This window comes from Culicoides brevitarsis, chromosome 3 (assembly GCF_036172545.1).
Source record: "Culicoides brevitarsis isolate CSIRO-B50_1 chromosome 3, AGI_CSIRO_Cbre_v1, whole genome shotgun sequence".
NCBI lineage: Eukaryota > Metazoa > Arthropoda > Insecta > Diptera > Ceratopogonidae > Culicoides > Culicoides brevitarsis.
The window spans coordinates 6,591,516-6,617,749 of NC_087087.1; the positions used below are offsets into that span (position 1 = coordinate 6,591,516).

Here is a 26,234-nt window from a genome sequence, read left to right on the forward strand (position 1 = left end):
GTTTGTTGTGTCTTCCTACTACGAAAAACAAATCCACACAGTTAAATAATGATAATAATAATATTTTTAGCACAAATAAATGACATCCTTTATTACTTCCCATCATTCATCCATGCCATTCGTTTGTTGATGTACACTTTTTGCGTGAACATGTATGCAAAATTATGTGTCTGTGTTACGGGTAAAATTGTGAAAATTTTTTGAAAATCGCCAAAAATAAATGCACGATACAAAATCATTAAAAATTTTGAAACTCGACGTTTGAGTTTTGGAGCAGTGAAGGTAAGAGCGCATTTTGAACTTTAAATATTTTTATCATAAAAAAATTTGCTAAGGAAATGTGATTTCTTTCTAAAAAATATTTAATTAATTTAATTTTATAATTTTAATGAAATGCCCCGAAAAAGACGATGAAAATTTTGCTTGAAGAAACCTTGATGAAACTCTTATACAAGTATAATATTACAATTGTGAGCATCAATAAATTGTCTGCAGCTATTAGCTCCTCAAATGGACCTCATAGAAGATCAAGTGTGCCCTCATGCTCGATGTCAATGAATACATAAAATCAAGTTGCCAAATCTGACTTTCAAAATGGAAGAGAAAAAATGATTTAATTATTCACAAATCTTATTCACGCTGCTCTAAAAAGCTAAATGAAAAACATACAACGTGAAATTTTAAAAGACACGACGTATTAAAGAGAAAAAACCTTTAAGAAACTTACCTTTCCGATGTTGAGGACAATTCCAGGTCTTCAAGCCCAAGGAATTTTTCTAACCTAAATGCAACAAAAACTCCAAGGCTTTTATTTCGCAGTGTAATATTCCAAGTCCATGCGATAAATTTTCTTCTGGAAAAGCCTCAGCCATAAGCGGATTATAGAAATTTTTCATCGACAATCTGCAGATTGGACAACATGATTTATTTTCCAATACGCTATTCAAAGCTTTTCCGTCCAACAGAGTGAGCTTCAAGTCGAATTTGATTTTTACCTCCTTTTGTTCAACTTTTGTTTTATAATCCCTTAAATTGTCGACTTCTTCTTGCAATCTAGCTGTCTCCTTTTCTTGGTTATAATTGTTTTCCGGCTCATACGATAGTCGTAGCGGTCGACAAAATCGCGTGGATTGAGAGCTCTTGTTTATCCAAACAAATTTATCTCCGTTTTTCATGGCGAGTAGAACAATAACTGAAGCAAACAGGCTTTGTTGGGCACTGTCGACTCAATTTTCTGCATTTTTATAGTCCTAAGAGTATAAGAGCTTTGAAATTTATGATTACTTTCGTCTATAGCTCTTGTCTTAACTCACCATAGGAACTGTAGAAGAAGAAAAAATACAATTTAGTTAACTTACATGTAACAGACACCCTTCAACCAAACCACTCAACCCAAAATTTCTCACACAAAAACGCCTTTCCCGCAAAAACACGTAAGATCTATCTTAATTGGCTTGACAACAAATAAATCAACGTAAATAATTATGATTGAATGCAATAAATGGACCAATTCGTCAAAATGAATCATCCCATAACGACATCAAATGAAAATAAGTTTTCTTACCTTTGGCCTGTTTTTCACAATTTATACACAAATTGAACGGAAAACAAAAAAGCGTTTGTTTACGCAGCAAGATGGATGACATCTTCTTATTGCGAAAAATAATCAAATAAACATGATGATGCACTGTCTATTATTTCCTGTGAATGTGTCGGATCGCTTTTATGATGCCTACATAAAATTTCATACAATAATAAAAGAAACGACTTGATTTGTTGCGAAAAAACACTTGAGTTTTTTTTTTCAAAAAGGGAAAAACAAGGTTTTCGTCTCGTGATCGTTTGATGAATAACAAATAGCATTTTCACAGAAAACACACCGGATTTAATGACATACGAAAGTGATCAATTTTGATTTTGAAAGAGACCATAAAGTAATTTTAACGACTCTGAAACTGTTTAATTGTTGCAGTTGTTATGGTTTTGCGTTACATAAGTTTATTAGCTCGTAAATTTCAATCAAAATTCATAATTTTTTAATGATGGAAAATTTTTTTTTCTACCAAACGAGTTTTGAATTGTCAATAATAATAATAATTAAATTTAAAAAATAATAATTTAATTTTTAATAATTTTTTTTATCATTAATTAATTTAATTTTTTAAATAATTTATTTTTATTATATTTTTTTAATTGATTTTTTTTCAAAATTTTAACTTTTTTTTAATTTTAAAATTGGAAATAATTTTTGAAATTAAAAAAATATTTTCTGAGAATTTTTGTATAAATAAAAAATTAAAAAAAAATTAAAAAAAAATAAAAAAAAATAAATAAAAAAATAAAAAAACATAAAAAATTAAAAAAGTTAAAAAATAAAAAAAAAAAATAAAATAAATTTTTTTAAACAAAAAGGCAAAAAAATTACTTTGTAAAAAATTACTTACAATTTTTCTAAGTAGACATAGAAATTAAGTGATGATGATGAGACAAAACATTTTGCGGCTATTTTTTTCTACATCTTAAAATAAACATTTTTTCTAATTATTTCATAATTTCCTGAGAGCGTTACGTTTAAAGTCTAGACAAGACACTTTTGTTCTTTCTCCAATATAATTGCTCTTGTTTTATTTCAATCGGCTTTAAATGAATTTAATTTACGTTGACATGATTTTGATACTTTTTAGATACTACCTTGAATTTTAATTTTCATTCAGTATTTTTTTTTTGTCGTGCGTATTTTTATTTTAATGTAATTCATGCTCCATTCATTGAAAGTAACATAAATATCGGTTTTAATGAATTTACTCGTGGTACGATTAACTCGAACCATGTTCTAAAGAAACTCAAAAAATAAACAAAAATTATTTCTTGTGTCTCTTTAAACGTGGTTCGAGTTAAACTATATCTTAAAGTGTGCGGTTTTAGGTAATGCCTACACACTTTTTGATTATTACCGTAGGTTGATGATTGATGTATGGTCGATTTTATGTGTCACATTGTTTTTTCTCGTCATCTCTGAGCAAATAAATGCATTCACATGCAATCCTTTTAAAAGTCCACAAAAATGTTAAATTTTTTTATTACATTTACAACGAGGGTGTTTATCGTTAACACAAAAGGTTGATCAAGTAATTTTTTTTTTTTGAACAACAAGAGCAAGGCGTTTCCTTATGCAACGTCTTTAGTAACAATTTGTGGAAGTCTATGTTAAAATAAACAAATATCGTAACACAAAACACATGGCAATTGATTTTTCTCTTCTTGTGTGAGAAATCGTACAAACACGCTCATTAGCAGAACTCAGTAGCAGGCAGTAAGAGCGCTTAATGAGGTGTGAAACGTTGATTGAAAGTTGGGTCACAACCGCAAAATTAAGTCATGGTGGCCCATATTCGCGCGCATTTATGTGCAAAATAGAATTGATTACCTCATCGTGCAGCGGTTCTAATAAAAAATTGGAATTTTTAATTCGTTTTAACTTTGAAATGCTATAACTTTAATTCTGCTTCAAGAATCTCTTCGAGGTTTTTTAAATTTTATCAGGTTAAGTTCAAAGAAGGTTTAGGAAGAAAAATAATTAAAAAATCTTTTAAAATTTTCGAGAAAAATGAAGAAAACTTACTGAGTGCCTTACTGAGATACCATTGAGTGACTCTGAGTTCTCCTAAAGAAAATTTTTAAAAGTAAAATTAATTGCATAGTTTCGAGATAAAATTTCTGATTTTAATAACAATTCTATGGGTAGAACGAAGTTTACGGGTTACCGTTAGTTTCACATAGAAATAGATAGGAAGTCATATGGATATGATTTTTAACCAGAACTGATAGTTTTTTCCGCTTCGCATAAACGCTATAAAAATAATATATAAAATATATTACAAAATAAATATCATTTAACTTTTTTTCTGCGCTTACTTGTTGAATGCTGAATGAATTATTTTGCATACTTCCAGCGTATCGCGTATTCATGTGTTTTACATCAGGCACCTCTTAAACACAATTTTATGCATCTCTGATGAATTCGTTGAGTTCAAGTGTTGTATAATAGTTTTGGCTGTCTTCCAAAATGTAGATCATAATTTTATGCGCGAGGTCTTCGATGCTTTTGTTGATAGTGTTTGCTTGATGTATGTCAGGGAGGGAGTGGAAAATCAATCAAATTTGTGAAAATTAAGATAAATTATTCGGTGACCTTTAAAAAATTATTTACTTTAGTTTTAAAAAAAATTATTGTTGCCCCTGTTTGGATTCATATATTGGGTTTTCAAATTTTTACAGACCCAGTGCACAAAACAAAATTTTTTTTAATGTCAAATATTAATAATAAAATGTCTAAATGGATAAAATCTTAATAAAAAAGCTATTTTTATCATACTTATCTATTTTTTTGCTCAAAAAGAACCATTTAAAATTTTGCCCCAATGCACATTTTGAAATATTGCCCCAATGTACAAAATAAAATTTTGACCCAATACACATTTGACATAAATAATAAAAAAAATAAAAATTTAAACAAAAATACAGAAAATTTTTTATATAAAAAAAAATAATTTATAAAAAAAAATGATAAAAAAATTATTAAATTTTATAAAAAATTTGTATAAAAATTTGTAGAAAATCAATTAATATGAAAATATGGAAAAAAATTTCGTAAAAATTTCACGAAAATCAATAAATATGAAAATACGGAAAAATTTAACAAAAATTAATTAATTTAAAAATATGAAAACATTTTTCTAAAAATTTCAAAAAAAAAATCAATTAAAATTAAAATGAAAATACTGAAAAATTTTCTTAAAAATTTGTAAAAAATCGATTTATATAAAAATTTAGAAAAAAATTTAAAAAAAATTAATAAAAATCGAATAACTTGAAAAAACGGAAAAATTTACGTGAAAATTTAAAAAAAATCGATTAATTTAAAAATATAGAAAATTTTTAAAAATTTAAAACATTTTAAAATTTTGACCCAATTCACATTTCGACTCCAAACAAATAAAATCTCAACAGAATTTTTTTTTAATTATTTTTTCATTTTCGGAAATAAATAATAATAATTAAAACTTCAAAAATTTTTCATGATTGTATTTTTTATTATTTTAATTTCAGGCTAATAAATAGTATAGCAACCTTATGTACACTTTAATATAACATTATATTTATTAATTTAACATATTTTTTTATCATTCACTTTTTTCATTTATTTTTTCTTGTTTTTTATATTTTTTTTTTTATTTAATATATATGATGTATGTATATTTAAAACGATTTACAAATTTTTGTATATATATATTTTTTTAGAATATTTTTTTCCTGATATTTTTTTAAATATTATCAATCAACAAGAAGGCACCTTTTTTCACGAGAACGAAGGCATTTGATTGAAAATAATAATTGAGAAGAAATTCAGAGAAAAAATATTAAACTTAAAATTAAAAAATATTTACAAACCATAAAAATTGTCAAAAAAAATCCAAATATTTTCGCAAAAACATGATGTATATGTATAAGAATAGTAACTTAATATTTTTTTTTCATATTTTCGTAAATTAAAATTAAATAAAATCAAGTAAATCACAAGTTACATTTCTATATTGAAAGAATTAATTTATGTTTTTTTTTTCTTATTTTTTATACAAATTTTAAATAAAATTAAAATAAATTTAAATATATATTTATATGCATTTTAATTAATAATAATATATTTATATATATATAATATAGCTCTGTTTGTTCCTAATTTCGAGGTTTTTCAGTATTTTTATTTTTTTATTCATTTTTGTTGATCATTTGATCTTGATCTTGCATTTTTTTTATCCAAAGATGGCAAAAGTTTCTTTTTTAATTATTTTTTTTTATTTTTTGTCTCATATAAATTCGATTTTAGTGCATTTTGTAACAATAATGCTTTTATATGTTCATAAAATAATTTTTTTATCAGCAGATTCATGCGAAATTTCACTTTCCGTTTTTTGCGGAAATGTTTTTCTTTAAAAAAAAGTGACTAGTAACGTAAAATAACGCAGTAAAAATAATCTTTACGATGATTTGACATTAAAAACCTTCAATTTTTCTCTCAACAGCATAAAATATGTGAAATAAAGTGTTTGTGTAGCGAATATTTTTGAACGTTGCACGTGAAAAATGAAAATTTTGGCACAGTTTGGCGTAAAATACCCAAAAAAATGATCGACTACTACACATAAATTGCTCCCGATTGATTGTCGTTGGCGACATCCAGCGAAATTTTGTTGTCATCGTCGAAAAATCGCCGAAATGTGAATTCAAAGAAGCCATGATGGAAGGGTTTTCCGCCCTCAATGAGGTCATCGAACGCATGATCCGTGTCCGAGGAGTCTTTCATGCCGTCGTGATCGATGTCGTCAAAGTTCGAGGTGTCTGTTGGATATTTGATTTTTGGTTCGTACGGCGCCTTCTGACTGCGCAAATCTTTCGACCAATCGATTTGACGGAGGAACGGATGCGTTTTTATTTCGTCAACTTGCTTGCCGAGACGCTCGTCCTCCGAACAGCAAAGGCGGATGATGAGATTTGACGCTTCTTCCGTGAGTTTTGCCTGTGGCGGTATCTTTAGAGTTGATCGCCAATGAATCACCTACAAAAAAAATTATTTTTTTAATTAATTTTAATTTTAATTTTAATTTTAATTTTAATTTTAATTTTAATTTTAATTTTAATTTTAATTTTAATTTTAATTTTAATTTTAATTTTAATTTTAATTTTAATTTTAATTTTAATTTTAATTTTAATTTTAATTTTAATTTTAATTTTAATTTTAATTTTAATTTTAATTTTAATTTTAATTTTAATTTTAATTTTAATTTTAATTTTAATTTTAATTTTAATTTTAATTTTAATTTTAATTTTAATTTTAATTTTAATTTTAATTTTAATTTTAATTTTAATTTTAATTTTAATTTTAATTTTAATTTTAATTTTAATTTTAATTTTAATTTTAATTTTAATTTTAATTTTAATTTTAATTTTAATTTTAATTTTAATTTTAATTTTAATTTTAATTTTAATTTTAATTTTAATTTTAATTTTAATTTTAATTTTAATTTTAATTTTAATTTTAATTTTAATTTTAATTTTAATTTTAATTTTAATTTTAATTTTAATTTTATTTTAATTTTAATTTTAATTTTAATTTTAATTTTAATTTTAATTTTAATTTTAATTTTAATTTTAATTTTAATTTTAATTTTAATTTTAATTTTAATTTTAATTTTAATTTTAATTTTAATTTTAATTTTAATTTTAATTTTAATTTTAATTTTAATTTTAATTTTAATTTTAATTTTAATTTTAATTTTAATTTTAATTTTAATTTTAATTTTAATTTTAATTTTAATTTTAATTTTAATTTTAATTTTAATTTTAATTTTAATTTTAATTTTAATTTTAATTTTAATTTTAATTTTAATTTTAATTTTAATTTTAATTTTAATTTTAATTTTAATTTTAATTTTAATTTTAATTTTAATTTTAATTTTAATTTTAATTTTAATTTTAATTTTAATTTTAATTTTAATTTTAATTTTAATTTTAATTTTAATTTTAATTTTAATTTTAATTTTAATTTTAATTTTAATTTTAATCTTAATTAATTTTAATTTTAATATTTTAATTTCAATTTTAATTTTAATTTTAATTTTAATTTTAATTTTAATTTTAATTTTAATTTTAATTTTAATTTTAATTTTAATTTTAATTTTAATTTTAATTTTAATTTTAATTTTAATTTTAATTTTAATTTTTTTTTAATTAAAAATGAAGAAAAATTACCTTATATTGTGTTTCTTCGGCAGTATTTGCCAAGAAAGGAGGTTGCCCAACAAGCATTTCGTACAAAATGACGCCGACACTCCACCAATCGCACAATTGCGTGTAACCGCTGCGCAAAAGGACCTCCGGAGCGATGTAATTTGGCGTACCGACGATTGAGTGTGCTTTTGAACGCGTTTTATCACGATATTTCCTCCTGAAAAATCAAAAATTTCATTAAAAAACCAATTTTTTTTAATTTTCAAAAATTTACCTTTCCAATGGCGGCGGAATTGGAGCATGATCATGTCCGCTTTTACTCCAAGCTTCCATGGAATCTTGTCGCGCGTGCTCTCCTATAAGAAAATTAAAAAAAAAATTAATTTCCAATTTTTTTTCAAAAAAAATATTTTTTACCATTCTTTTGATAATATTTAGAGTCGTGAGTCCATCTAAATCCTGTGCATAATCCAAAGTCAGTCAACTTGATGTGTCCCTTTTTGTCAATGAGAATATTATCTGGTTTGATGTCCCTAAAAATTTAATGAAAAATGTTATTTTTGATTCAACAAAGGATAAAAAAATAAAATTACCGATGAATAAATCCCATTTTATGGACACTTTCTATGGCTAATGTTAGTTCAGCGATGTAAAATCTGGCTAAATTTTCTTCGAAGATTCCCTTTTTGATGAGAAGTGACATTAAATCACCGCCTGAAATTAGAAAGTTTTTTTAAAAATTTGTTTTTAAGAGATTTTAAGGTATTTAAGTGAAAAAAATTTAAAATGTTTCACATTATTTAAAATTTCTTTTGTATAAATTTTTAAATATTAAAAAAAATATTCTATAAGTTAATGTAAGGAAAAAAATAATTAAATAATTAATAAAAAATTAAACAAAAATTATATATAAAAATTTAATTATTATTAATACAAAAAAAAATTAATTTAAAAAACCTAAAATTATTACTTTTGAAATTCTCAAAAAAAAAATATTAATTAAATAAATGATAATCTAATCTACTAATTTTTAAAACTTTAGATTTTATTAAAAAATTAAAAAAATAATTTTAAATTTAATTTTTTAATTTAATTTTTTATAAAAAATTTTAATTGCAAATTTAAATTATATTAAATTTTTAAGTTTACTTCAGTTTTATTTATTTTTTTTTTTAATTTTTAAAAATAAAATTATTAATTTTAATTGAAGTCTAATAAATATTTTATAAAAAAAATTATTTTTTTTTGAACTGACGTTTAAAAAAGTTGAAAAATTATCAATTTGTAAAAAAAAATATTTTGAATTATTTTTCTTAAAATTTTTTATAATTTTCAGGTCAAAATTTAAAATTTTCAAATTTTAAGTAATTAATTTTAGAAAAATTGTATTAAAAAATTTTTAACGGATATTTTTTAAATTGACATGTTTGCAAATTTTTACTTTGAACTTGTCAAAAATTTGCGATTTATGAAAAAATTAGCTTTTTAAAATATTTTTAATTCTTTTCATGAAATTTAAAAACAAATTGTAAAAAAAACTTAAAAAAAAATTTAAAATTCTTTCTAGAAAAAATTAAAAATTATTTAAAGAATTAATTTATGCAAAATTATCAATTCTTAAATAAAAAATAATTAAAAAAAAATTATTAAAATTATTTAAAAAAAAATTTAAAGAAAAAAATTATTTTTTTTAAAATTTATAAAAAAAAATAAAAAAAAATATTTAAGATTAAATGTGAAACATTTTTGCTTATGAAATAAAACAAAAAAATAAAATTAAATAAAAAAAAAATTCTTACCCGGTATATAATCCATAACAAAATACAAATTATCCTTATCCTGAAAACTATAATAAAGTTTGACAACCCATTCATTATCGGCTTCCGCGAGAATATCCCGTTCCGCTTTCACGTGCGCAACTTGATTCCTCTCGAGCACATCTGACTTCCTTAGCGTCTTCATCGCGTACAGATGATTCGACGTATCGATCTTCCTCACGAGAATAACTTCCCCAAAGGCGCCTTTGCCAATCTTTTTGATATGCGCAAACATGGATTTGTCCATTTTCGCTCTCTTAAGCCGAATATAATTACTTTCCTTCTGGAACAACAACTTCCGCATTTCACCCTTCGTCTCTTCAGGCAACTTCATTTTCGACATTTCGAGTTCGAGTTGCGTTCGTCGGAAGTTTCGCTGCTTATAGGACTTCATCACGTTCTCGACATGCTGTTCCATGAAGAATTTGTAGGCTTGGGGCGAGTAATGCTTGACTTTACATTCGGATTTTTCCTCTTCTTTCTCTTTTGAGAGATGTTTTCGTTCGGGAATCGGCGATTGGAGTTTGACTTTTTTGCAAGAGGATGACGAAGCGACGTTATTGTTGTTATTATTGTTGCTCGAGGTCGCATTTTGACTTTTTGTCGTGCCATTCATCGTCGGTTTGAGATGATTGTTGTTGTTGTTGCCTTCCTTATGACTATTGATGCGAGAATTTGTGCCGTTATTGTTATTGGCGACGTTCGCAGATGAGGTTCCTGCCCCATGCACATTCGAGGGAGGCAACGGGGGCGTGGTCGAAAGATTTGTATTCGCAATGACACTGTTGAAACTCGCCATATTGCTATTTGTGGACTTGCTGCTGTAATTGCTGCTCGTTTCCGACTGATTCGAAGAGGCGTAATTGCTGTTGTTGCTCGGGGTCGTGCTTCCTGCTGTCGAATAGGGGGGCGGCGGAGGTAGATTTCGTTGCCGCATATTCAAAATCGTTGGGTATGGCGGTGGATCGTTCGTCAAATGAGCACCGGGCGACGTATTTCCCGCATTTGCCGCATTAACGGCATTATTGACGCTCACAGCGAACGTTGTTAGGGGCGTGGTTACGTTATTGGGCGTCGAAGGGGGCGTGACACTCGACGACGGCGACGATTTTGCCGAATTGAGTTGCAACAAAGGCGGTGTCGTGGATTGCTGATGCTTTTGCTGAATAGAAGTCGCATACGAGGGCGGCGCAGCGCTTGTTAGTACGGGCGGCGAGACACAAACGATCGGAGTGGGCGGAGCAATTGCCGTTTGCAGCACAGGTTTTTGCACTTGCGTCGATTTTACCGAATGCATGATGATCGGTTGTTGCGTTTTCGTTTGTCTGGCACTGAAGGGCTGCGGTTGCAAGGCAATTGGGCGCGAAATCGAGACATGTGTCGGTCCGACATTTTGCGTTACTGTAATGGGGCTCGGAGAACCCGCCGAAGTGCCCGAATAAATTCCGCTGCTTGGGCTTTTGCGATAATCCTGACTTGAGTGCGTCGGCGATTGACGATTTTGGATCGATGCGATGTAACTTGGCGGCGCATTTACCGAGCTATTCGGCAAAATTGGGTACGGGGGAGGCGGTTCGACGACATTTCCGCCATTTGTGTACATCGAAAGTGTTTGCATGGCATGATTGAGTTGCTGTTGTGCTTGCGGACCATTTTGCACGATGATCGGGGGTTGGCGGGAATTTGTCGCGACGGGAGATGTTCCGCGTGCGGGGCTCTGACTTTGAATCGTTGGCATTTGGCGCGAAGGACCCGTTGCGGGAGACATTCGTTTTAGCATGTGACCCATTTGGAAGGGCGGCGGAGGCGTTGATGGCGTCGAAGGGCAACGAGGAGGAGGCGTGGGCGGAACTACGTCGTTGTAACTCGAATGCGAAGGACATGGCGATGGAGAATATTGACTAACACTGCTGGCACGATTACTTGTTGAATATTGCTGATGCGGACTGTCGGAGCGGGAGCTTCCGGCGCCCGAATCCATTGCGGGACTTTGACGAGGCAAATGCATCGACGTTAGCGGGACTTCGCGTTCGATACTTTGTTTGCGCATCAGTCGAGGCACGTATCCCGGCAACTAAAATGAGATTTTAAAAAAAATTAATTCGAAATTTTTAGAAAAAAAATTTAAAATAATTTTTAAAAATCAGTTTTTTAATTTAAAAAATTAAAAAAAAAAAACAAAATAGTATAAAATTTTTAAAATATTTAACTTTAAAAATATTAATGTTGAAAAAAATAAATTTTTTGATTAAAAAAGCTACTAAAATATTTAAATATTTTATTTTATTTCAAAAAATTAAAATTTATTTTAAAAAAAAAAATTTTTATTTAAAATTTTTTTAAAATTAAAAATTTAATTTTTTTAAAATTTGTTATTTAAAAAATATATAAAAATAATTATAAAAAAAATTATGTTGAAAAAATTATTTTAAAAAATCTTTAAAAAAAAAAATAAATATGAAAATTTTGAATTTTAAAAAAATTTTAAATTTTAAAATTATTATTAAATTAAATTTAATATTCAATTTTTTTAATTTATTTAAATTTTTTTATAAAAATTTAAAAAAAAATAAATAAAATTATTTTTATCGATTATAAAATTGAATAAATAAATATGAAACTTAAAAAAATTTTAAATTTTAATAAATTTGAAAATTTTAATAACTTTGATAATTTTTTTTTACAATTTCGAGCATTTTAATAAAAATTAAAAATATTTAAAAAAAAATGTAAGAAATAATTTTCAAAAAATAAAATTTTCTTCAAATTTATGAAAAATTTCTTACTTTTCCTGCATGCCCATTGAGAATGTACTCTCCGTTCCTGCCGCTCTTCAGATAATTGAATGCATCTTCGGGATTTCCATTTGACGCCTTGAGAGCTTTTAATGCCAATTCCTGAAAAAAAAAACAAAAAAAAAATTTCACATAAAAAATCTTATACAAGCAAAAATTCCCACGAAAAACCAAAAAAATAAAATAAAAAATCATTAATAAATGAAATTCCACGAATTTTTCTTACACCATGCATGAAATACACCCATTAAAATGCAAGAGATAGAATAAAACGTTTAATAAAAGTGTAATGAAGAAAAAAAATACAAAAAAAAAGAATATCTGGTGCTCAGCCAAGTCTGACAAATTCTATGTAAATCCCCTCCGTGTAGTTTTGTAGATGCGTGTAATAAATAATTTTTCGAAGTCAGAAATGTTCATCAAAAAAAAAACTGACCATAGATACATTAGGAACAAAGATGCGAAGAATTAATGAAACAGCTGAAATTTTTTGATGCAGTAGCGTTCAAGGGATAAAATGTAAGAATTTTTCATCTTTAATTTTTTTTTGAAAAATAAATTTTTGAGTAATTAAAAATAATAATTTTCAAGCATTTAGATTTTTTTTAAATTTTAAAAATTAACAAATTATTTTTTTTTTAATTTAAAAAAAATAAAATTTGAAAAGTTTAAATATTTTAAAAGTAAAAAAATGAAATTTTTCATTCTTTAAAGTTTCTTTAAAAATTAAAAAAAAAATATTCATTTTAAAATTTTTAATTCCTTAAAAAAAATTATTTTTTTTTTTATTTGAGTTCATTTGTTTATTTTCTTTTAATAATAGAAAATCATTTTGAAAAAAAAGAAAAAATTTTTTTCCATTCTTTAAAATTTCTTTAAAAAAATAATCATTTGAAAATTTTTAATTCCTTAAAAAAAATTAAAAATTTGTTTAATCTTTTATAGAAAATTTTTCAAATTGTAATTTTTTTTTCAAAACTAAAATTTAAAAAAAAAATCTAAAATTGTTTAATATTTTTTTCATTAAAAAATTAATCAAAATAATTAATTTTTAAATGTTTATTTTTTTTAACTTCTAAAATAAATTTAAGATTAATTTTTTAATTTGTTCTATTTAAAATTAATTTAAATAATTATTTTAATATTTTTTTTTAATTTTTAAAAAAAAAAATAATTTTTTAATTTTTTTTTTTCAATGATTTTTATTTTAAAAAAATTATTAAATATTTTTTAATTAAAATTCTCATTTAAAAAATACTCCAATTATTGCTTTATTCGTGAAATTTAAAAAAACACAAAAAAAATCCCAAAAATAATTTAATTAAATTTTCAAAAAATATCTCAACTCACCTCTGGGAATCCAGCTGCAAGTAAGGTCTGTCGCAGTTCCTGAAATCGATGATTTTGTTGTTGCTGGTTTTGTTGTTGTTGTTGCTGCTGCTATTTATTTATGACATTTTAACGATGATGATGATAAAAAAAACGAGCGAGCGAGAGAGAAAGAGAAGAAAATGCAGATAAATAAAACAATTTTAATGAAATATTTTAAAGTGCAAGGTCTTTGTCTCGCGTACAAGTCGAGTCAAGTCAAAGTAATGAATATCCGCTGCTGGTTGCTCGTTCGAACGACGACGACGAAGACGACTACTACTAATAATAATATAATAATGTTGTCATGAATAAATCTAAAGGAATGCAATAATTCCCGTTTTACACTTTGAGTCGCGCGGCGCGATGCGATGCGATGCGATGAACCAACGAACAAGAACGCGCTGCATGAGAAAGAGGATTATACTTTGTTTTGTGTGCCATTAAAAAAAGGTAAAATAATAATAAAAATACATTTATCGCCTTTTAATTTAAATAGCTAGTTGCAAGTAGCCAACGAGTGAGCTACAAAGTGTAAAAAGGCAATAAAGAGACACAAAAAATATTTTAAATATCCAATTACCTTTAATTGGATTAGAGATATTTATACATTTTTTTTACCTCATCGATTGTCACAAAAAAAAACTTTTTCATAGAGAAGAACTTTTTTTTTGTCGAGTATCGATGAAAGTAATGAGTATTAATCACTCACGACGACGACGAAAAAAAAAATCGAATGTTTATCAGTCAACCGTAAAATGGCTCTCTTTTCAACTTTCGGAGATTAATTTTCGGTCATGCTTTTGGGTTACTCAACAATTGGACTGAAGCAAGTTCAAGAGGAAGTCAATACTTTTCACACACGTTTGTGGTCTGCGATGTCGAGTGGTTTGAAAGTTGTTTGATTTTTTTTTATAAATTTTTATTTTTGGTTCATGATCAAAATATTGAATGAAAATTTGTCGTAAATTTTTTTTAATGAAAAAAAATTTAGGCAATTTTGCAAAATGTAATAATTTAAAATTTTTCAATTACTTCCCTCTAATTTTTTTTAGTATACTCAAAATTTTGAACTTAAAAAATGTGAGAAATTTTAAAAAAATTTTATAATTTTGAAAAAATTTCTTATAAAAAAAATAAATATTTCGAGTAGAATTATATTTGTTCTAAATAATTTTTAAAATTTTTGTAAATTAAAAAAAAATAAAAAATCTTTTAAAATCAAAAATAATTTAAATAGGTATTAAAAATTAATTAAATTTTAAAGAAAATAAAAATTTTTTAATTTTTTGAATTATTGAATTTTTGAAATGTTTTTTCACTTAAAAAATAAAAAGATGAAAATTTACTCAAAATAAATTTTTAAGTTTAAAAAAAAAAATAAAATTAGATAAAATTTTAAATTAATAACATTTAAAAAAATTAATGAAATTTTGCAAGACTTTGAAAGTTGAATTAAAAAAGAAAATAAAAAAAAATTAAAAAAAATAATTTCAAAAAAAAATCTTTTTCATTAAAAAAATTGAAAAAATAAAATTATTTTGATTTTTTTTTCTAAATATTTTTACGAAATAATTTTGAAAACTTGAAATAAAAATTTGAAATGAAAATTCGGTAATGAAATTGTTTTAAAGGAAATTTTTGAAATTTTTCTAAAATTTTAGATATTCGATATTAAATAATAAAAATATTTAGGTACTCTTAAAAATTTCTAAAAAAATTAATTTATTATTTTAGGAGAAAATCGAAAAAAATTTTAGATTATTTAAAATTTTTTTTTTTTAAATTAAAAAAAATACAAGCCCTATTAGGGAAATTTTTCTCGAATTTTCCCATAATTTTTTTTATTAAAATCCTTAACTTTAAACTTTTCTATTTATAATTTAAAAATTTCTCCCTAAACTATCATATGAAATATTCCAACCAAGTCTTCGTCAAGTCCTTTTTTTAAAAATCAACAAAATCTCACCTGATGCGCAGCTCCGACATTCGCAAATGGCTGTAGCTCATTCTTGATTTTTTCCATTGCATTTGTGTTGTAGGCGGAGTTTCTGGCCGTTGGCGGCGTATTCCCGCCCATTGAACTCATTTTGTTTGGGTGACAAGTAGTGTGTCATATCACAACTGATATCACACAAATCCTTAATTTTTGTTTCTGCTTTTTTTCTTATAAATTAATTCTTATGCAGTTTTTACGTTATATTTTAATTCACTTTTAAATTAAAGTTTAAAAATTAAAGTCTTTCTTTTTAAATTTTCCACTTTTATGTTTCATATTTGATCATTTTTTTCTCTATTTTTCACTCAAAATTCAAAAGTTCGATCTGAAAAAAAAATATTAAAATAATGAATTAATTAAGTTTTAATTATTAAAAAATCAAAAATTAATACTTTTGTATTGTATTTAAATATTATTTTAAATTAAATAAATTAATTAATTTAATTAATTTTTACATTATTTAATTTTTAAACTATATTTTTTAATACTTAAAAAATAATTAGTTTAATTAATTAATTTAATTTTAAATTTAATTAATTATATTTAAAAAAAATATTTTTTTAATAAAATTAATTTAATTATTTTTTAATTAATTTATTTATAATAAATAATAATTTACAATTATAATTTTTTTTAGGTAATTTAAATAATTTTATTCAAATAATTTAATAATTTAATTTAATTATTTAAAAGATTTTTTAATTTTTTTTCTTATTTTTAAACTTTTTTTTTAAATTAAAAAATAATTAAAATAATTTAATTTAAATAATTAATTTAATTAATTTAGCTTAAAATTGAATTAAATTAAATTTTAAAAATTATTTTTTAATAATTAAAAAATCATTTAAAAATTAGAAAAAAAAATTATAAGCAAGAAATTGTGTTTATCCTGTTGTTTATTTATTTTTGTTGTTGTTTTTAGGCAGAAAAAAAAATCATAGCAACAAGAAGAAGATTTTGGTAGAGCGGTGAGTCTTTTTTTAGATGACGATTCGCGGTTCGTCTCCGTAGTCGTCGGTTAACATGAAAAAGGCACAATTATATGATTCATGTGTGAAAATTTATTCAAAATTCACACACTCTTTTTTTTTTGTTGTATTTTCTTCGTCGTACGAACAAAATTCACATCACGCTGTCGGTATATTTTGTACAGAATGGCCTCTACATTTTTTCAATATACCCGTTTGTACGTTTGTCCCAATGGCATGCAGCACATATGTTTCGTATGCGAAGAGCAACAACCCAGCAACACACACTCGACACACGACGACAACGACAGTGAGTAGTTTTTATGAAAAAAAAGGCAACAAGAATTAACATTTTTTTCTTTTTTTTTTCGAATTTTATCATTCATTTAACAGCAACAACAATACAAATATTTACGTAGAGCATGATAGTAACGCAACATGCATACTATTGGGGTTGTACTCTATATAAATATAAATATAATAAAAATATGTGAGTCCACGTCGTCGTCGTCGTCGTCTGTAGCTCCATATGCGCAACGTAAAAGAATTATATTAAAAGTATGCGAAGAATTTGTAAGTAAGTAAACAAACAATCGTCGTATAGGGGCCATTCGTAGGCGCTCGCGTATGCAATGCGATGATAAAAATGTTTGGGATAGCTTCTTGTGTTGATTTTTAATCGTACAGATTTTTTTTTTCTTGTGCAGAATAAATGGACGAGCATGTTCTGTCATATCAATTCTGGCTACTGTTTGTCTCAATTCTCTCGATATTTTTTGAACACATTCACACCGAAAAGAAAAATGACGAGCAAAAAATGTCTAAAATTAATCAAATATATATAAAAAAAAGTTTTTTTTTGTGTAGAGACGAGCGTACAGTGCCCAATAAAAACAATATGAAACATATTTTAAACAACCCGAGTATGTTGCTGTCGGTCGATCGCTGGCATGGCATGGCAGCAGGCAGCACACATCGAAATGCCATGCAAATTTAAATAAAATATATAAAATGAAATCAGAAAAACGAATTCAATCTTGAAATGTATGTATTTTAAAAATGTTTCGTGCGTGTGTGTGTCGGTGCGCGCGAGAGGAGACATATGTGATGTGACTTATTTAGGGTTGCCAAATAAATTGATTTTATTGTTTTTATCAAATTTAAAAAAATCTAATAACTTTTGACAAAATTAGCTCGAAAATTGTTAAAATTTTATGAAAAACTGTCAAAATATTTTAATTAATGATGATTTTTTAAAATTTCTACCTAAAAATTTATTTTAATTTATTTAAATTTTTTTTTTCTAACTAAAAAGTAAAATATTTTGAGAAATTTTTTAAATATTTAGTTTAAAATCATTCATTTTTTTTAAATTTTAAAAATCTCGAACGACACTTTTTTAAAAAAAATGGTTCAGGTTGATATAAAAATTGGTTCGAAAGTTGAATTAAAAATTTTATATTTCAAAAATTGTTGAAATTTAAAAAAAATCGAAAATTTAAAATTTTTTGTAATTTTTAGACTACTATTTTTTTTATTTTAGAAAAATTCTCAATTGAAAAAGTTTTTACGATTATTTCTAAATTTTTAATTCAAAAAAAGTCTAACAATTTTTTTAAATATTTTTTTAACATTTTTTTTTTAATTTTTTGAAGTTTATTCAAAAAATGTTTAAAATTATTAATTAAAATTAATTTATTTAATTAATTTTAAATAGAAAAAAAAATTAATAACTTTTTTAATTCTGTATTTAATTTATTAAAATTATTTTAAAAAATATTAATTTTAATTAATATTATGTAAAAAAATAAATAATTATTCAAAATTATTTAATAAAAAAATTAATAAAGATTTTTAAAAATTAAAAATTATTATTATTAGAAAAAATTCGAGAAATTATAATTTTTACTTAAAATTACTTTTTTTTTTGTAATTTTTAAACTTTTCGAATAAAAAATAAAAAAAAAAGATTTTTGAGAATTTTTAAAATTTAGAAGCCCAAAAGTTACCAAAAATGAATAGTTTTTGATAATTTCTAATTAAATTTCAACATTTCGAAAATATTTTTAAAAAATTAGGAAAACTCCTTCTTCAGAAAACTTTTTGGCAACCCTAACTCATATATGCTGCTAAACTCTTATATTTTTTTTTGTCATACAAGTGTGTCACGATTAACGCGATGAGAATTTTTCGGGTATTTTGTTGATCATCGATGCAAGGGAACCAACTAAAAAATCCTCTCCCTCGACAATTGGAACGGAAGAAAGGTGGTCAATCGATGTACAGAAGTAGCAGCAGCAGGGCGACGACTTTCATGGAATGCGATGATGAGGGGTGATCTGTATTTCTTTTACGTGTTAGTATATCGGTAAGTATCCCTTCTTTATGAATATGAATCCAGTATGAATGTTTGACAGCTGGTAAATTTTTTTGGTATGTTGTTTTTATGTGTTTTTGATTATTTTTGATGACTATTGATCAACAACAGCTGACAGCGAATCCAATTCTAACGATTTTTTGACAAATTTTTGGCTTTCATCTCGTTTTGACGAGTCAAAATTGATTCGATTTTGACGAAATCCAGTTCAATGAAGGTTTTTTGTGTGTTTTTGACGAGGGTTTGTTGCTCTTTGACTGACATTTTTGTCGTTTATGAACTTTTTCAAGGTTTTTTTGGTTGGAAATTTTTTTTAATTTAATTATTTTGGTTAATTTTTCACTTTTTTCGAATTTTAAATCTTTTTTATAAGAAATTTTTAATATTTTTTTCTTTTTCTTTGAATATTTTTTTTGTCACATACTTTTTTTCCAATGGAATTTTTCACTCTTTCCGCCGTTGACTGTGTAATTTTTGTGATCTTTCGATCTGAATTTGTGTCACTTCACCGCGGCATGATTCATTTAATTAACTTTTGAATATAATCAAACGAAATTGATAAAATTTTCACAGTCAATCAGCGCGTACATTGAGATTCACCATTATTTTTGTGCTCTTTGTATTTTGTTGTTGCTCGTTTTTTTTTCTTTTTCGCTACGACGTGCACGATCTGTGGCGTGCATCGACACAATTTCCGTATATTTACTAAAATATTCACGTATAGACCAATATATAAAAGCCAGGACACAATTTCTTGCACAATTATTTATTATGATTTTTGTGGATGTTTCGTGCGTAAAACCCAACTTACTGCATAAAATTACGTGTGGCACGCGCGACTTTTTCCGATTTTCATATTTTTTCGCGGAAATTCCTCAAATTTTGCAGTGAATTTCGAATAATTTTAGTTTTAAATTATATTATTAAGCTTTCGTGCAGCGACACCAAATTGTATGAAACGACTAAAATTCGCTTTTTGCTAATTCATGGTCTTTGCTGTGCGTTTCGTACGTCGTATGTCTCATATCTGTACGAAATATACGTTCTACTTCTGTACGAGACATACTTGTTACTCCTGTACGTAACATACGAGACTTATTAATTCACCTTTTTGCTGATTCATGAATGAGACGAATGAAAATGATAACGAAAATTGCCAAAAGTTAATTCAAAGACCATGATTTTGCGATTGAATTAACATTTGGCAAATTTTTAGAAAGAAATCCGTTACTTGATTTTGACATTTATCAATTTCATTCGTCTCACGCCGTAGTAATCGAGCGGTTTGAGAAATCTGAATCAGAACAACTTGAGACGAATGAAATTGATAAAATGGTTATTCCATGGAAATTTGTTTACAATCGTGTTCGAAACAATTTCTCTTAAAAATTTGATTTTTTTTACGATTATAAATTCGTAATAAAAACAAAAACTGCCTTCAGAGATACTTAATACCTCATTAACTCAGTGAATATTAAAAAAATTGACTAAATTCGAGTTTTACGAAGTTTATAACTTTTGCCGGCAATTTCATATGGTTGAAGCTTTAACAATCTAAAATGGTAAGAATTATTCTTTTACTTAAAAAAACAAAAATTAATAGTTTTTTTAATACTTACAGTACAGTTTAAAGCATAAAGAAGAAAATGCCCATGAAGAAGCCATTTGGAGCTGTGTTTGGGGTCGAAATGTGATCGAACTCAGTCCCGAAAAGGAAGATGAACCTCAACAGGAAAAAGAAGAGGGTGAAGCTTCGTCACAAGAAAAGGAAAAGCCCCCTAAAGAAACCCGCACCGAGGATCTCATCGTCACAGGCGGCGTTGATGATGTCGTCAAAGTATGGGACTTGAACAAAAATAAACTTACCCTTCGCCACACGTTACAAGGTCACTCCTTGGGCATTGTCTCCGTTGACATGTCCAAAGATGGCAAAATCATAGCCAGCTCTTCGCTCGATTCAACGCTCTGCTTACATGACACCGCTACAGGAACCCTAAAGCAAAAAATCGCGACAGGACCTGTTGATCTTTGGACTGTCGCGATTTCGCCGGATAACAAATACGTCATCTCAGGTTCGCACGAAGGCAAAATTTCGATGTATTCCATGGAAAATGGCAAAGTTGAACAAGTTCTTGATCCGCAAAACGGAAAATTTGCCTTGAGCATTGCTTACAGTCCCGATGGAAAATACATCGCAAGCGGAAGTATCGACGGAATCATTTACATTTTTGACGTAGCTGCGGGAAAAATTACGCAAACGTTGGAAGGTCACGCTATGCCTGTTCGTAGCTTATGTTTCTCGCCAGACTCACAAATGCTGCTGACAGCTTCAGATGACGGGCATTCCAAATTGTATGATGTTACGCATTCGCATTCGGATGTCATGGGAACACTTTCGGGACATGCCTCGTGGGTTTTGTGTGTTTCCTTTTCGGGAGATGGACAACGCTTTGTGTCGTCATCGAGTGATAAGACAGTGAAGGTTTGGGATGTAGCGGAAAGGAAATGTCTTCATACATTTAACGATCACACGGATAAGGTATGGGGAGTTGCTTATAGTCCTGATACGGATCAACTGATTTCAGTTTCGGAAGATCGAGCAATTCATTTGTACGATTGCCCATCGAATATTGTTTTTTGAAGAAGATGTAGAAAAAGGAATAAAATGAAACAAAAAGGACAATTTTGAAATCTATTAATGATGTCGGAAGTTTAAAAATAAAAAATAGGCCCATTTGGTTTGCTTCGTTGGAAAACACTCATAGACAAAAATCTTTAAGCTTTGAGGTATACATACTCGAGATATTCATAATTTTTACTAAAATTAATTTTGAAATAATATGAAAATCAATTTTAGTAAAAATTTTAATTATTTCGGGCTATAAAGACAAAAAGCTTTAAAATTTGAGGTTATGTATCTTGAAATATTCGAAATTTTTACTAAAATTGATTTTAAAAATTTACAAAAGTTAATTTTAGTAAAAAATTTTAAATATTTCGAGCTACAAAGACAAAAATCTTTAAATTTTGAGGTATACATATTCGAAATATTCAAAATTTTTTAAAAATTTTTACTAAAATTGATTTCAATAAATTTTAAAAGTTAATTTAAGTAAAAATTTTGAATATTTCGAGGTACATAACCTCAAATTTAACTCTCTAAATTTGTGAAAATCAATTTTAGTAGAATTTTTGAATGTTTGAGCAAATTCCGAAGTAAAAATCCTCAAGTTCATACAAAAAAGGTACAAGAATCTTTCTATTTATTACAAAACCTACTGCAAATTCTCCCTACTTGACACTTTTGAACTGCAACTCCATGGGAGTTTTAATCATCAAAATACTGATGCAATGAATCATGATAATCTGCGCCGCACAAACCTCATAAGCTGGATACTTTTCGCCAAACTTCTCAAGGAACTTCTTACTTTGCGGATACGCTTTTTCCGCCCATGTTTTATCGTATTCCATAATTTTCATAATTCCCGCGCAAAGAGGAAAGAACTCGACAATATCTTCCATTTCAAGATCATTCAACAATCCATAGTCGTTTTCACATGCCTCGCAACTACAATCAAAGGAATATTTCTTCTTGATCTCTTCTTGTCTCACGCGGGCTTTTTGATTCAAGTGATGCGGACCATAACTGTCAAAGATCTGCTCACCCGGCTTAATATGGCGCCGAACTACAATAACAATGGCGTCATCATTTCCCATTCTTGTGACATTTGGCGCGCAAGAATGATTCAACAAGCTGCTAATTGGTAACAAGCCTGTTCCATATTTTTGTGGACTAAAAGCTCCATCGACTTTTTCCTTGTCTTCGGGAGTTTTTTGCATCGTCAGTAACGAATGGGAGTAAAATTGAGAAATCACTCCAAAGTCAAATAAAAAGGTTAGAAAAGCATCTTCGAGATCTTTTGTCGGTAAATAAGCTTCTTTGAAGGAACTTGAATCCAAGAGATGCCAAATCAAGGCACAATTATTGCTGATTTGAAATTCTTCATTTGCGGAAATTTGAGGCGCAAAAGTAGCATGCGATAAAAGAACTTTCAGCTGATCTCCCTTCCTTTTTGGATCGTAATTCTCATCAAAAACCGTCAATGAGTTTTTAGAAGGTAATAATTCTTTTAACTCATCTTTAAAAGTCGTCACAAGTAACAAAGCTGATCGAAGTATCAAATAATCAATTTTGGCGCCAAAAAAGCGACATTCAAATTCATGAAAAATGGCGTCTTCTCGACATTTCTCCGAACAAAACATGGCTTTGGTACAAAAGTTACACGGAAAAACTTGATAAAATTCAGATTTCAGGCAATTTGTGCATCTTGAATACTCTGAACCTTCCAACAAGTCACAACTCAGGAGACTTTTCACAAAAGGCTTTTCAACTACAATCACTTCGCCTGGATAAAAATTCTGTTTTGCCACGACATGCCTTCCGTATTTCATAGAGCAAGCGATATCTAAACCTTCGTGCATGCCGGGAACTTTTTTATGAGCCTTGCCCGATAACCGAATGTCACTTTTCTCACGTTTCAGTTTCAAATAAGCATCAGTATGTTTCTTCTTTTGTTCCAAACATTCGGTTTTACGTTGATTTAACTTCGCCACGAGCTTTTGCGGGTAATTTCCCTTCAAAGCACATTCAATATTTGCCAAACAAAAGTCATAGAAACCCAAATTCAAGTAAACAGCAGACCTGTTTGCATAAGAAATCGCCAAATTTTCCGATCCAGAGGGAGCGCAACACAAACTTTTGTTATAAAACTTCAAAGCTTCCACATAATTTCGTTCTTTGAAGTAAAAATTGCCCAAATTACGAGCTTCTAATGATTTTTTATCACTTTTTTCGGGTTTCACATCGGTTGGCAGCACATATTTCTCTTTTAACAATTTGTAACTAAAGCGAATTTTCTCCGCATTGTCTTTGAGCGACTGAAATTTCGATGGGAGTGGTAATTTTTGGATTTCTGCAAGTTCTTCTGAGAAGTTTCCGTTCATCTGAAATTACGAAGAAAAAAAAATCGATAACGGGATTTTTTTAAATGCTGGATTTTGGGAGATTTTTTACTCACTTTAGACTCCAGGTGAGAACGGAATGAAAAAAAATTGTCCACAGTAGTGAAAATTTTTTGAATGAATGAAAAACGTGAGAAAAGCGGAGAAAAATAGCAGAGAGAAGAGCACATGAGAAAAGTTAAAAATAGATCAAAGAAAAAAATTAATGTTGTTGTCGGTAAAAAACATGTTCGAAATTTATGTTTCATGTTTTTCGTTGCAAATTGTGAAAAATGCTCAAGAAACAGGTGAAGAAAATATTAACTGGAGAACATCAAAGAAAGTGGTTGAATGGATTTTCATGGAAAATTTATGATTTTTTGAAGGTCTGAAGTCTATGAATCGAAAAAGTTGATTTTTTTTTATTTTATTTAGAGGAGAAATTCAACTTTTTCGATTCATAAAATGTAAAAAACTTTCAATTAAAAAATTGATTTAAGATCATTTAAAGTTAAAAATTGAAAAATTAAAATTTCATAAAAAATAACTGTCAAAAAAATTTGAAAAAATAATATGAATTCGAAAAAATAAATTTTTTTATTCTTTTGAAGGAAAAAAGAAGAAAAATTCATTTCTTTTCGATTCATATTCGCCCAAATTCGCTGTATGTTCGTTGATTTTTTGTTCGTTTTTTTGAAAAATTCTATTTATGAATTGAAAAAGTTGAATTTTTTTCTCTTTTTGCTATAAAAGTGTAAAAATTCAACTTTTTCGATTCATAGAGAAACTTTTTTTTTACAAAAACGAACAAAAAATCATCATTTTTTTCGAATTTTTAATTTTTATAAATCAAAAAATTGAATTTTTCCTCTTTTTTTTCTGCAAAAGAGGAAAAATTTAATTTTTTGATTTATAAAATTAAAATTTTCAGTCCAAATTTATTCAATTTTTTTTCAAAAATTCAAAATTTTCGTATTTTTAATCAATTTTTTAATATTTTTCTAATTTACAAAACGATAAATTTAATAATTTTCCTTTTTTTCACGATTTTTTTCTCGATTTCTCAAGAGATCTTTCTCTTTCACGCCTTGAACTAATGGCAACTCTTTTTGCGGCGTCAATTTCTTCATTTTCGGATCCGAAATGTGCACCGACAAAACTTTATAATGCTTCAAAATGTCTTCGATGTAACTCTCCTTAACTTTGTACTTTTCCGAAAATTTCGCCGCTGTCCCTTCCTCCGGATCCATTTGGTGCTCATTCAACATTTGCAGCACGTCTCGCATCGCAATTTTCCCTCGCGGCACTTTTTGCGGCTCCAAATACCCAAAATCGAATTCCTCGGGTGTCGTTCGACTCAGCGGCAATGGTCTGTCTGACGTTTGCTCGGGTTCAATAATTTCGCGTTGACTCGTGACGTAAACTTGTCGCAAACGATCGTCGAGGGGCGCATCTTTTTTGCTCAGTTTTTCGATTAGACCCGGATTTTGTTCGAGCGTTTGTTCGAGTTGACGTACCGCTGCTTCGTATTTTGGTGCGGGTCGCACGTCGCCTGCTTTTATTTTGTCGATGACTTTGTGGGCACGCGATTCGGCGTTGAAACGTTGTGCGGCACGAACAACGAGACCTCCGAGACGCTTGAGAATTTCCATCGTTTGTGTGAGGAATTTGGCGAGATTCTGATTGGAAACTCGTGAAGTGCAGGATTTTTCGTTAACACATTTCGTTGCGTAATCAAAACATTTCGTTAGAGGTAACGAAAATAACGACGTTGGGTTGAATTAGCGTGAATTTGTTTTTCAAATGACCCGTTATTCGTTCTTCGTTTAATTTTTAGTTTACATTTTTGTCTTTTTGACTAATTTCAATCGTTTATAACAAGAAAAATAGGTTTAGAGAAGAAATTTTAAACAAAAAAAAATATTTAAAAGTTTTAAGTTTAAAAGCAAATTTTTGATAATTTTAAGATTTTTTTCTTCTAAAAATAACAAAAATTATTTTTATTAAAAATTTTAAGCTTCATTATATCTCCATTATTATTTTCTCAAAATCTTAAAAATAAAAAAAAATTATAAAAAAAATATAAAAAAAAATATAAAAAAAAAATAAAATTTTAAAAAT

General features: G+C 27.1%; 4 protein-coding genes across 5 annotated transcripts; 1 reads left to right on the plus strand and 3 right to left on the minus strand.

Moving 5' to 3' along the window:
- Positions 1–5,729: 5,729 nt before the first annotated feature.
- LOC134835692 (serine/threonine-protein kinase Warts) lies at positions 5,730–20,034 on the minus strand. 2 transcript variants are annotated; one of them, XM_063850615.1, is made up of 10 exons: positions 19,924–20,034; positions 15,738–16,092; positions 13,751–13,837; positions 12,392–12,502; positions 9,588–11,679; positions 8,382–8,502; positions 8,206–8,321; positions 8,063–8,144; positions 7,810–8,005; positions 5,730–6,616 (listed from the first exon to the last, which is right to left on the minus strand). In XM_063850615.1, the coding sequence occupies exons 2-10, from the start codon at positions 15,855–15,857 to the stop codon at positions 6,197–6,199; spliced, it is 3,345 nt and encodes a 1,114-aa protein (XP_063706685.1). In that variant the 5' UTR covers positions 15,858–16,092; positions 19,924–20,034; the 3' UTR covers positions 5,730–6,196. The 2 variants fall into 2 exon arrangements, with proteins under 2 accessions (XP_063706685.1, XP_063706684.1); XM_063850614.1 differs by having other exon boundaries at positions 13,751–13,840.
- Positions 20,035–20,439: 405 nt separating this feature from the next.
- LOC134833646 (superkiller complex protein 8) lies at positions 20,440–21,794 on the plus strand. The gene is made up of 2 exons (XM_063848045.1): positions 20,440–20,674; positions 20,734–21,794. The coding sequence occupies exons 1-2, from the start codon at positions 20,672–20,674 to the stop codon at positions 21,751–21,753; spliced, it is 1,023 nt and encodes a 340-aa protein (XP_063704115.1). The 5' UTR covers positions 20,440–20,671; the 3' UTR covers positions 21,754–21,794.
- Positions 21,795–22,403: 609 nt separating this feature from the next.
- LOC134833850 (SET and MYND domain-containing protein 4-like) lies at positions 22,404–24,116 on the minus strand. Its single transcript, XM_063848324.1, has one exon. It carries the CDS (start codon positions 24,114–24,116, stop codon positions 22,404–22,406), a length of 1,713 nt encoding a protein of 570 aa, XP_063704394.1.
- A 974-nt stretch (positions 24,117–25,090) lies between these two features.
- On the minus strand, positions 25,091–25,837 carry LOC134834348 (protein NDUFAF4 homolog). Its single transcript, XM_063848980.1, has one exon. It carries the CDS (start codon positions 25,763–25,765, stop codon positions 25,136–25,138), a length of 630 nt encoding a protein of 209 aa, XP_063705050.1. The 5' UTR covers positions 25,766–25,837; the 3' UTR covers positions 25,091–25,135.
- Positions 25,838–26,234: the final 397 nt, after the last annotated feature.